The sequence below is a fragment of the Limanda limanda genome, chromosome 20 (genome assembly GCF_963576545.1).
Source record: "Limanda limanda chromosome 20, fLimLim1.1, whole genome shotgun sequence".
Taxonomy (NCBI): Eukaryota; Metazoa; Chordata; class Actinopteri; order Pleuronectiformes; family Pleuronectidae; genus Limanda; species Limanda limanda.
Window position 1 is genome coordinate 18,405,082 of NC_083655.1, and position 11,916 is coordinate 18,416,997.

Genomic DNA, 11,916 nt, shown 5'->3' on the forward strand with positions numbered 1-11,916 from the left:
ACCTGAAATGTTTGTTTGAAATCATTATAAATAAGTCGCTCATAAAACACTACATAGTTTTTTGTTTGATCATGTGCTCTCGTTATACAACTCATTTGATTATACATGTCTGCTTCACACATACAAAAAGATTAATCTCATTTGAATATTTCCTGTGAGATTTTTTCATGTGATTTATAACCAGAGCAGGGCTGAGAAATTAAAGGGGAAACCTGAATACATTAGTATAAAAAGATAAAATTCCCTTAATTAATTTGGTACCTCTGACCCTAAGGCTAAAAAGAAAAACATCACAGAATATGTTGTAGAATTAACATGCAAAACAAGCTGAAGAAATCTGACATGCTAGTTTTATGTGATTGTCTCTCCACTATTATTATTGCCATTATTAACGCTAATAATAATCCAAATAATATTAGGTGCTGCAGTCTTTGCTGTTGTTGTTATTATGGACACACACCGCCAGGTTTCTTCCTATTAAGTGTTTGCTCAAAGTGGGGACGATTGGGTTTCTCTCCTAATAATATTGTCAGGTCTCAACCTCGCTCTCTTTGAGATGATATATTTCATGATTTTCCAAATTTATTTTTATCAAATGTATTACTTTGTTGAATTAGAGGTGTTGACTATTTCAATCATATGTTCATGTGTTTATACACACACACAAAAACACAGTGTATTCATGGGTTAAAAATTGCTCTAGCCTAAAAATGTAGAATTATTCATTATTGAAATCCTGCCTCCAATCCCATCCTTCAAATTGATTGGAAATAATTCCATATCAAAAGCTGGCCTTCGCTCCTGCCCCTGGATTTAACACCACAATGTGATTCCTCATCCAAAGCCTTCTCCCCCATACAGCAGTTCCCCATGGCTCCCTGCAGAAGAAAGAGGACTTTAATGGGGGCGGAGACGAGGAGGACTTCTTACTCCTTTTCCGAAGGAATGCTCACTTGTCAGCGCAGCACGGCGGCGGGCTGAGAGAGCCGGGCCCGTCCCGCCATTCATCACACACAAAGGCAATTTCACAGGAAGACAAGCTTTCTCCCTGCTATTCTTCCTCAACACTCTTCGCCATCTCTCCGTCGGTTCCAGTCTCCCGCACGCTCATTCACACACACGCTCATTAGCATATTAATGGACGTCCAGGAGAACATGAACGTGAACCGGTGAGAAAACAAGCAGGCACTGTGAGAGGGAAGGCCTGGGAATGGCAGCACACCTCTAAGGGCACTCTCCTGGCCGACTCCATCTGAAGGATGCTGATCTGTTTTCAAACCCACTCTGACACACAGCTGGACCCAAAGGCTCTAATCCATCAGACAGAGGTACACAAACAATGTTGATGTGACCATTCTTCCAAAGTTATTCAAGCCTGGTTATATTAAGTTGTGTTAATAATATGCATTTTAATGATATTTAAGGCATTCAGAAAATATAACTGAGGAAAGAGTCCACTTGATTTTAGAAACTTTAAAGATTTTATGAAGTTGAAGTGGACTAAAAAGTTTAAATAGTTAAAAAAATATAAAGATTTTTCTGTCCAGGGTGTACCCCACCTCCCCCCCAGTGTCGGCTGGAATTTACTGCAGACCCCACCCCACCCAACTTGACCCTCAAAGGATAGATAATGGATGGATGGATGGAGTTTCCCCAAGAATCTCATCAATCACATTTGGTTCAGTCCTTGTTGCCATTTCCGTGTGGGCAGGCACTACAAAAGGTTTGAATTATTATTTAAATTCAAATGGTCGCACCGGAAGTTAAACAGCTCAGGGGCTGATGATTTGAGAACCCCCTAAACTAATCTGCACCTCCTGTTCCTCCCCCATGTGATTCAAATCACTGAGTAATGTACACTTATCTGTTCATCGCAAAACCGGAAAGAAAAAACATCTCATCTTTAGGTTTGTGGCCATCTGTTGCTAACGAGGAAATAACCCCCCAGGGGCAAAAGGCTGTGGTTATACTTGACGGACTTGTCATTGCACATGTCAAAAGGACGCCTCTCCCTTTCATACTTTCCCCGGAGGCACAGTGACAAGATGCTGTCTTCTTCTAAATGAAAGGTGTCCATGCTGGGGGAAATACAACCACATCGCAGAAAAAGGCAATGAGGAAGAAAAGGAAACCAGCTTGCTTCCTCCCGGGGCAGCGCTTCAGGTTTGAACCTTGTGTACTGGGTAGAACTATTGTTGCATAACACCATCAGTGGTGGGAGCATGTATCTATGATGAAGCCTGCTTGCCCTTTGCAGGCAGGTTATAAATAGCCCTTTGCCTTTGGGCCGGCCCTCCAGAGCAGGTGTCTGATCCGAGTGCTTGCAAACCACTGCCAGAATCAAATATGTCAATAATAATAAAATCTGACGTCATGTGCTGTTTACTCTCCCTGTGATAAGCGCTAGGTGGAGGAGGAGAACCCTTAATAAATGACTTATACTTGATATACACCCCTATCTCCGGAGTTACTAAATCATGCTGCTGCCTAGTATAACAGTCGGCTTGGTGTGTCCTTCCTCCATGCATATACAAACATTACTTTTTACAGTAAGGGCAGTTTGAACATGTAAATTAATCTAAATAAACCTAAACTGGAGCAGAATTTGCTTAACTACTCAGCAGTTGCTCAGTGTCTGATCTGTTTGCCCAGAGATGCTCCACCCCACGAGAACATGTGACAGTTCATCATGGGAGGTTTTCATTAGGGTGGAGGAACTGACAGGCTCTCATGACCTAATTTAACGTTTCCATGATGGCTGAGCTGTGATGATAAACTCAAACAGGAAGCCAGCCATTAATCAACCCCACAGCGTTTTGACATCTTAATCCATTTCCTCTGCCTTGTCTAATTAATTCTGCCACTATTTTTCATTTCATGCTCCGTTGTCTTTGGCGTGAAAAGAATAAGTTAATAACAAGGAGAGGTGCATGGGAGATCGGCTACAGTCAGCAGGCAAAGTGAATAAGAACAGTTTAAACTCCAATAATAAGCAGAACAACAGATTTTAAGCCACTGTAACAAAATCAGGTAGTGTAGCTTTAAACCTGGTTTCTTTTTTAGTCATTAGCAGCGAAGAAGTGATTTCTGGGGAAAAATTTTTTCCCAGAAAGTTTTCGGTAAGGAGATTTTCGTTCTTGCCAATCCCAGAGCTGGCATTTCCGGCATCACTTGTGGCATCTCCAATAATGGCATCGCTATCAGAACATCTCTTAAAGTGGTTAAAGTGACAGTGTCGGCAAATATTTGCTTATTTACATATTCTGCAGATACTAAGCTTTTATAGCTCCGCTATTCTCACCAGCTACTATCTTTGACAAACTGTCTCTTTGCTGCCAGACAGATTGTCCAGATGGTTTATCAGAGCCTCCTGTCTGAAAGTGGCTGGAAACATAGCTGGAGACCAAAACAATGCGCGGAAAGATGCTAAAATGCTAAGCGCACTGTAGAGTTGAGACACCATTTTCTGTGGGTTCTTCTCTGCAAGGAGCAAAGGAGCATGTTGTACATTATACAGTCATGATCCACTATCAATATTAAAAACTTCAACTTGTAAAAATGTAGAAAGTTGGTCAAACCTCCCTTTATACAGGGGCTACGAACGAATATCCTACGCTGCTACATATATTTCGATATAATGTTCAATAAATCAAATACATTGTTAGGGATAAGATGATATCTAGATTAATTTGAAATGACAAAAAGCCAAAGAATAAAACTTATGAGACTGTAACTATCTTAAATTAAGGAGGAATGGGTTTACTGATCTTAGGGAATATTTTACGTACTTCAAAAAAGAAAAGAAAAGTCAATTGAGTGCAGACAAACAGTTTTGAGCAGGAGCAGGTTTGAAGAAAAAACATTACAAAGCCTGAAAGTGAAATGGAGAAATAATGCGGTCAAAATGAAAGAACACTCTATTCAGTACGACTTGAAGAGAAACTAACTCCAAAGAAGCTGGTGAGAATCAAAGAGAACAAACTAGAAGGGCAGTCGGAGAGTATCCCTCTGCGAAGGCTGACGCCATATCTCGCAATGTTAAAGAAAATGAAAATAAATCCTGGATCTGCCTGTTTATCTAGATCCACTAATAACTTATTGGGTTCTTTCTTGGGTGCTGCTCCAACCCGGCACAAACTTTCATTGAAATCAGATTGGTGGTTTTTGAGTAATCTGGCAAACAATCACACAACCTCCTTGGTGGAGTGCAAAAATGGACACTGACCAAATTAAAACATAAATATACACGTATGCATTATCTGTTTGTATCATTTTTGTTGTTGTAAACTTGTGGAGCAATGGAAGATGGGTAATTACCCAAACTAAGCATGAGTAGCTATTATTAGACAGGCAGAGGCAGAGTCAGAGGCAGAGTCAGGCTGTGAGAGCTGATCCTCTATCACTGACAGCAGAGACATATCAGATTCCTGTCAGATTTACTTTGAAAAGGTTTGAGGACACTCTGTTGATTTCTCTGTGTTTAGTTATCACATTAGCTCATCACGAGTATCAATGTTGATGCAGGAAACACATTAAATGTATCAGTTTCCTCTTCAGTGGTCATTTGGGATCAGTCACCATCAGTCACCGTGTTGCGCTGCTCGACCTTTTCAACTCCCCTGTGAATTTGTGTAATTTCTTAGTTTCATGAGTTATGAAACAAAGTGTCGACGGGGATTTTACACAAACGTCACTGAGTCTTTTCAAGTTCTGTAAAAAAAGATTCCACTTCCACGCTTGTTGCTCACGCCAGAGCTCGGCAGGTCACACAAGGCTCCTCTCCCACCACCTCCTCCTCACACTGTCTCACACACACACAACTGCACAAAAGGAACACAACGTGCACCTGAATCTCTCGTGTTACACACATACACACAACCTGCTGCCCCAGTAACAAGAGGACTCACCAAAGTCAGAGCGCAATCTTAAAAAGTGTGAAGATTTACTGCATTACTACATAACTACATAACTTAGAACTGTAAGGGGTTGACATCCATCCTAATTTTCGAACATCTTTTTCAGGACATTGAGACACATCTCTTGTTCTTCCTCAGCATATGAAATTGAAACAGATTAACTATCTCCATGACAATTAAGACCAATACCCGAAAAACAATTCCTACCACCTTGACAACACAGCAAACTATCTACTGAGGAAGACCAGGTTTGATTTAAAGCTCTGGAGAAATACTGGTATTTTCTTTTCTTAATTTATTTTCATTTAATTTAATTTATAAAGCTACTGTTCAGAGTCACAAATAAACATCCCCCCTTTACTTTAAGTCCAAAGACTCGCTGAACCTGAATACAGTTTCTTCTTCGTCTTTATCTGCTGACACATGAGACACCTATCCACAGTCGTTTGAATGACTCCCCAAAACTGGAACAATACAGTAAACCTATAGGATAAAACAAACTAGGTCACCTGCCTTCTTATTGTTCAGATTCAGCCTTTTTTTGGTGAATATTTTCACAGGCCTTTACTTACTAAGAATAAACTGACATCTAATAAACTGTAATGTACTGTATCTTATGCCAAACTCAACTATGGGACACACACAGCAACCAGTCTGGATTCCTCAGGCTGCACTGTATTGGAAAATGCAAATGTATTTAAATGCATCAGATAAAAAGACAAAAAGAAGCTACAGCCTGCTGGAGTTTATAAACCACACTTTCACAGGCTGACGGCCAAGAAACGGCTCAGGCTCACGCTGGTTGCTCTCTGACAGCAGAACGGTGTGAGTTGTGTTGTTTTTCTGTGGGAAGTGGCCTCGGCTGCCACAGCCTTATTACACCCTGAGAAAGCCTGAGTGACATCAGACGCCCGAGGAATGTCACGGTAGTAAGGAAGAGAAAGGAGGAAATAAGAGTGAATGACATCCTTCTGGAAGGAGAGAGGCTGCTCAACAAGACCGACTGGTTTGCTTGTAATGGGACCAAGTGGGATGGACTGAGGGAACAAGGTTACTCGAGTAAAACCTGAACAACACGTGCAGAGTTTTGCTGACTTGTACCAGTGGTTTTCCGTTTTCCTCGTAGTTCTTGATCTACAGTCATCCCACCAGGGGCAGGTTTAGGTTTATTGGACCTAGTATGGAGGCTTATTTGTAAAATAAATCTTAGCAATACTACCCCTATCCTACATTTTGGAAACTGTGCAGACTCTCATTTGTTTAATAGATTTGTAATAGCCTTTAAATAAACGGCTTTCTGTAACTTCAAATACAGTCATGGAGAGATTATGAGATAGTCCCCCAGGCGAAAACATGCAAAAGGCTCTGAAGCCAAAGCAAAAACCATTAAACGGAAACACTTAGTTGGAACCAAAATAACAGGTGTAAAAGGTGCATCAATGGCCCAAAGTTTAGTCCGACTAAAAGAGGTGGTCTTGGTCTGGATCAAACTGAACCATGGTTTTCATCGTTTGCAGAGTGAAAACACTTTTTGGATTAGTTCGGACTAGAACTATTGCAGGAAGTTGAGACTGCATTACTATAGAGGAAGAATAAGATTTGGAAACCTTACTGGTCTCTCCAGAACCTGAGTTGACCCTGAAGTCATTGACTCTGACGATATAATGTTTGAATGATGAGGACGTTCAACCTGTGTCGAGGACTGTGCTTGAAGTCGGAGATGTTGGTAGGAACATATTGATATTACAGTCACAAAGAAACTAGAGAACTACTGGATTGATTCATTCGATTTCTCCACCCAAACATTATAAATCTTAGCATCTCATCCATTAGCTGAGTTGTTTTCTTGCAACTCTAATTCAATCAATATATAAAGTCTTGCCCTGTCGGGAGCTATATGTGGAATGAATATGGGCGAAAAGACAAATGAAGTCAGAAGACAGAAGCAACAACGTCTCCGGAAAGTTCACATCGCTGCAGTTACACTGAGGAGGTTTGACCACACTTATCAGCTGGGTTCAGGAGTTAAGCAGTGAGTCGGCCACATTGCTATCAGATCCCACACCCTGACACAAGAGGAAGTTAAAGCTTCACAGCCTCACACTGGCTGGCTGCTCCTGTCAGTGACTAGTTACAGAGTGTGTAACACTCTCCGTCCATTACACTGATGCAAGAAGCTGAAATATGGTTGACGAGTAATGGGGAGCATTTCAATGGTTTTTTGCAGATGTATTTTTATGTCATAGCAAAACAGTTATGTGTCTACTATGAATTTGAGTTTGGGCTCTATTTCACTGTTACTAGAAGAATTGGTGGGAGCATAAATAAGGAGTGTAATTTCAAATGACTTAACTGATAGGTCAAAGGTCAAGATTGAAAAAACATAGGACTGATTTCTATAAGTGTGTAATTTGATGTGGCTTTATTGAATAAAATGGGACTGTAGGGTCTTTCTGGAGGTATTTACCTTACTTAGATACTTTGACAGTGCGTGCACCAAAACTCAGAATGGCACCAATTTTCTGCATTTATTTAGTGCATCCACTCTCATATGTGGATATATTCTTTTTTTTTTTAATTGACCTACTCGAGCTACACTTTTCATTTTTTTGCCTCAGGCTGCTCTACAGTTTCATGTCAACAAGTGAATCCCTATAAAGTTGAGTTAGTTGATTTTTCATTTCATTCTTTAATTATCCAATGAAAAGACAAATATTCCCTGCTGTTCAAGGCTCTCTGTTTTCTCTCTTGGCTCTTTGAGTTTTTGGCTGTTGTTCAGATAAGGAAATCTTTTTAAAGACATCATCTTGGGCTCTGGAAAATTTGTGACAGACATTATATCACATTTTTCTGACATTTTAAAGTTGTACATCATTATAATATTGACATAAGCACCAACAACAATACGTCTAAATGATTGACAGCTAATGTATCAGCCCAAGCTCAACTGTATTTGCAAACAGTATTTTCTGTCCGTCACCCAACAGAATGCAAAGAGGACTGGACGCGGACCTGGCGGAGGAAGAGAGTGGGTGGGAAGGAACGGGCGGCACTCACACAATGAGGCGTTGAGGAAATGAGCCCGAGAGGAAAAGAAAGGAAGAGAAGTCTGCAGCGACCGTTGTGCAGAACCAAAGTCACTGAAACTCAGCACCACACATTGTTATATGCATCGACGTGGACAGGATGAGGAGTTTACATCCTAACCACCAGTTAAGGGATTCCGTGTTTGTTTGCATGTGCACATGGTAGCATGTGATTAAGCCTTTTTATTGACATTATAAACAAAGTCGACTGTACTTCACTCCACCTCCAGAAAGCAAACACCTCAGCACCGGGAGAATGAATCGAGCCACAGTGGCTTCATCTCTCTTTGCTTTACGCACGCTTCAAAACCAACACACCCATTTTCAGCCAGGTTATAGTCAGCAGCGGACGCTTGTGACCATTTCAATTCAAACTTAACGTGCTGATTTTGTGGATCCAAGACCTTTCAAAAGCATCACATGCTCCGTATCAAACAGTCACATGTCCAGAGATAGTCAACCTGAAATTCATGTTGTCCATATAATGTCCATCCCTCTTCACTTCACCCTCACACAGCTCTTCTATAAACAAACACTGTCATTCAAGCCACACAGTCATTTATCCTTTCACTCGTTCAGGTCGCACTCTCTGGCGATAACAGCCAATGAGGAATCAATCATCTCAAGCTCCATGGTCCAGAGCTTGGGAACATCTACCAAATCAGGGTTTAACATCAAGAAATGGTTTTACTTAAGGCGATAAGAAGCAGAGAAGGGGTTTCCAGGACAACCTGACCCACTTTCCAAAATGCACGGACTAGAGGAGGGTCAAAACCCCAGGTGCACATTTGAAGAATTCCTGGTGACAGTCACTCACTTTCCTCACACCAGTACCTTTCAGCTTGTGGCTGTTATCAGGTCGTGTAGGTTCTTCTATATACCACGGGTGTTGCTGAACCCAAAAGCGATAATAGATCTACTTAAATTAGATGTCAGACAGATCATTCAACTATTCTAGAGGTTAATGTTTTAGTATTTTATGCCTGGTCATGTTATTATAGCTCTATGGAAGCAGCTGGATGTGCTGGAGGTTATGAAGACAGGTCACCTCTCTTCCTGTCTCCTGTCAGTCTGACAGACAGCTGGAGAGTCCCCCAGACATCTAAAGGTTGGATTTGTTTTCCTTTTTATTTTATTTGTTCAAATCCTGACATCAATGAATACAGTCGTCTGACAAAGATGGAAAAAGTCAGATGTCTGTGGCCCTGAACACGACAAATCATTTCATCCGGGTCTGAATGAGATAATTGGTCGGCGTGCTCTCACTGCTCATGACCAGAGTCCACAGCTGGAGACACGTGCACCGCTGGAGCAGAGACGATAGACAGAGGTTACCGAGGGAGTCGCAGATAAGTTGACTTCTAGATGTCGGACATGGTGCGATCATGTGATTTGGGGGTGAAGCTATGACCAGAGGGCTGATGGGAGGGGCTGGGATGTCTCGGTTGCACATTTCCAAAGTCTAGCCTTCTCTTGCGAGCTTTCCCAGGATTACAACCGTAGCTTAAACACTTTAAGAGATTTATTCGATTGCCCTTGTGGCCACGTCGGTTACGTCACTGACCATGATGCATTGCAGCATCTCAGGTTCAAGTCCACACAGGAACATTTCATGTTATTCTCTCGTTTCTGTTCTCTACACTCCCTACAATTGAAAATAAAGTGTAATACATGAATGCTACTCGTTATGGACACTGTTGAGAGATTTTTAGAATTCAGTATATATTTGGAATTCTTGTGTTTTTTACAATTTGAAGATTAATCTCAGTAAAAGGATCAACTATGGAAGCTTCACTATAGGTCCTGCAGAGGCAGCAGGTGCCATGCAAATCTAATAGTTCTATAGTAGTATAGAGCAGTAGAAATGGTTCTGTATTCCTGTGCTGAAATGATTAGCCCATTCTGTTAAATTTTATTAATAGAATATAATATATTACAATAAATGCTGATTATTGTCACAGCTTCTCACATTTGAGGTTTTGTCGCTTCTTTTATTTTTCAGATCATTGAAAAATTGAATACCTTCAGGTTTTGGCCTAAGAAACAACACAAACACTCTGAAGATGTAACTTTGAAATTGGAGCTGTTTTCCAACACTGCATGGTCACTTATTTCTTCCACGTTACTAACGCAGCCAAATACTTTGTGGCAGAGATGAAATGCACAATCCCATGATAACACCTCTTTCCTCCCAGGACGTTTGGTTCGACCTGTTAGAGCTCACTTCCAGCCAAGCCCTGTGGTGTGAATGAAGCCAGTGTGGAGTGGAGCTCAGCGGCTCTTGCCACTGTTCTTTCTCCCAAGTGTGTTCTCCAAGCTGCGTTGCTCCAGATTTAAACTGGAACCATCTCTCTTTGTGTGTGTCTCCTCTGTGTCGGCCACTCGCACTCACACAGGTTAAGGTCACACTTTGTCTGAGGGGAGTCCCCACAACTGCTCGTTCAACCCAGTATGACGGTGCATCACTTCCACCATCGTACAGGTCGGACATTTGCAGGGATTCAAACTGAGCTGAAACACGACTTCATATGAGTTTATATATTATGAGTTAACCGCACATGACGTATGCATCCTATCAATGAAGGTCAAAAGGTCGAACTTTGAATTCTGTCCTAACAAATTGAACTATTCACCTTCTTCACCACTCAGACACAACCCTACACCTGTAAGTTCCTAATGCACAAGAGGACCTGACTTCACCTTGGGGCCAGAAACCGACTCACATAAAGAACAAGATGGAAGCTGCATCACTTAAACTAGGATGCTGAAGGGAAAGCTAGACGATGCCATTACATAAGTAAGCCATCATCGCTGCTGCCCTACAGGACGATAACCCCACAGGGTTGACCTGTGGCGGTGTCAGTGTGCTGCCTCCTGCGAGCATCCTCCCCCACTCCACAGGGCCGCAGCATCCCTCCTCCTGCAGCAGCAGCAGAGGAGCAACTCACCCAGGGTTTTCACCGCGATCTGTCGGGTCAGCGGCGGCGGCAGGTTGATGCACACCAGGTCCACGTCCTGGTGCAGCAGCACGTCGTCGATCCGGTTGGTGTAGAAGGGCACGTTCATCTCCTTGGCCAGCTCCTCCGCCTCCTCCTGCGTCCGGCCCCACAGCGCCTTGACGGCGAAGCCCTCGTTCTTCAGCAGCGGGATGATCACTCTGGCGGTCAGGCTGGTGCCGAACACGCCGACCCCGGGCAGCATGGCTCGGCTTTACTCGTGTGGTTCCGCCGGTGCGGTGGGTTTCAGCCGGAGCTCAGAGCTGGAGCCGGACCTGCAGCAGCAGCTGGGACCATCCACCTGCAGCCAGGCAGCCGCTCTGCTGCATTCTCCCGGCGCTCCGGCTCGACGAGCGGGCTTTCACTGCCGTGGTCCCCCGGGCTGGATCTCACCCAGACACAGATGTGGAGCCGCTGGAGCGTCGGGATCAGGAATGTGACTGCGGCATTCTGCTCCTCTGACAGCGGTCAGCGCACCGACTGCGCCAGGCTGGGACCGAGCGTGTCTCCTCCTCCACGGTCACTGATCCCTCCTGCACCCGGAGCTTCCGTCCAGACAGAACCACACACCCGGAGGTGAGCTTCGTGTGGCGGCGGGAGGACCGTAGCTCCGCCGGGTCGTACCGTCCGCTCCCCGGAGGATCTGCTGCAGCGGCCGCGGTGAAATTCTGCTGAAGCCCGATACTGAGACTGGCTGAGCCACTGTCAAGCTGGACACCGTCACAGGAAGTGCTACTGCGGGGGGAGCTTCAAAATAAGAGTTGACCCACTATCCACAGAAAGTTAAGGGTAGAATTGGATCAACATTTGCCACAGTTATCTCACCAAGGTTACATTTATATACGATATGTTATCGATAAGCAACAGGTGAAATATAGTTACATGTAGCATACAGGTCTGGCATATTTTAAATGTATC

At 43.2% G+C, this 11,916-nt stretch overlaps 1 protein-coding gene across 1 annotated transcript in view; it reads right to left on the reverse strand.

The window, feature by feature from the left end:
• gfod1 (glucose-fructose oxidoreductase domain containing 1) overlaps window positions 1–11,664 on the reverse strand; it is a 31,839-nt gene extending 20,175 nt beyond the window's left edge. The window contains exon 1 of the mRNA XM_061093670.1: window positions 10,951–11,664. Coding sequence (XP_060949653.1) covers window positions 10,951–11,203 — 253 coding nt within the window. The 5' untranslated portion in view covers window positions 11,204–11,664. The remainder of the gene's footprint in view (window positions 1–10,950) is intronic.
• Window positions 11,665–11,916: the final 252 nt, after the last annotated feature.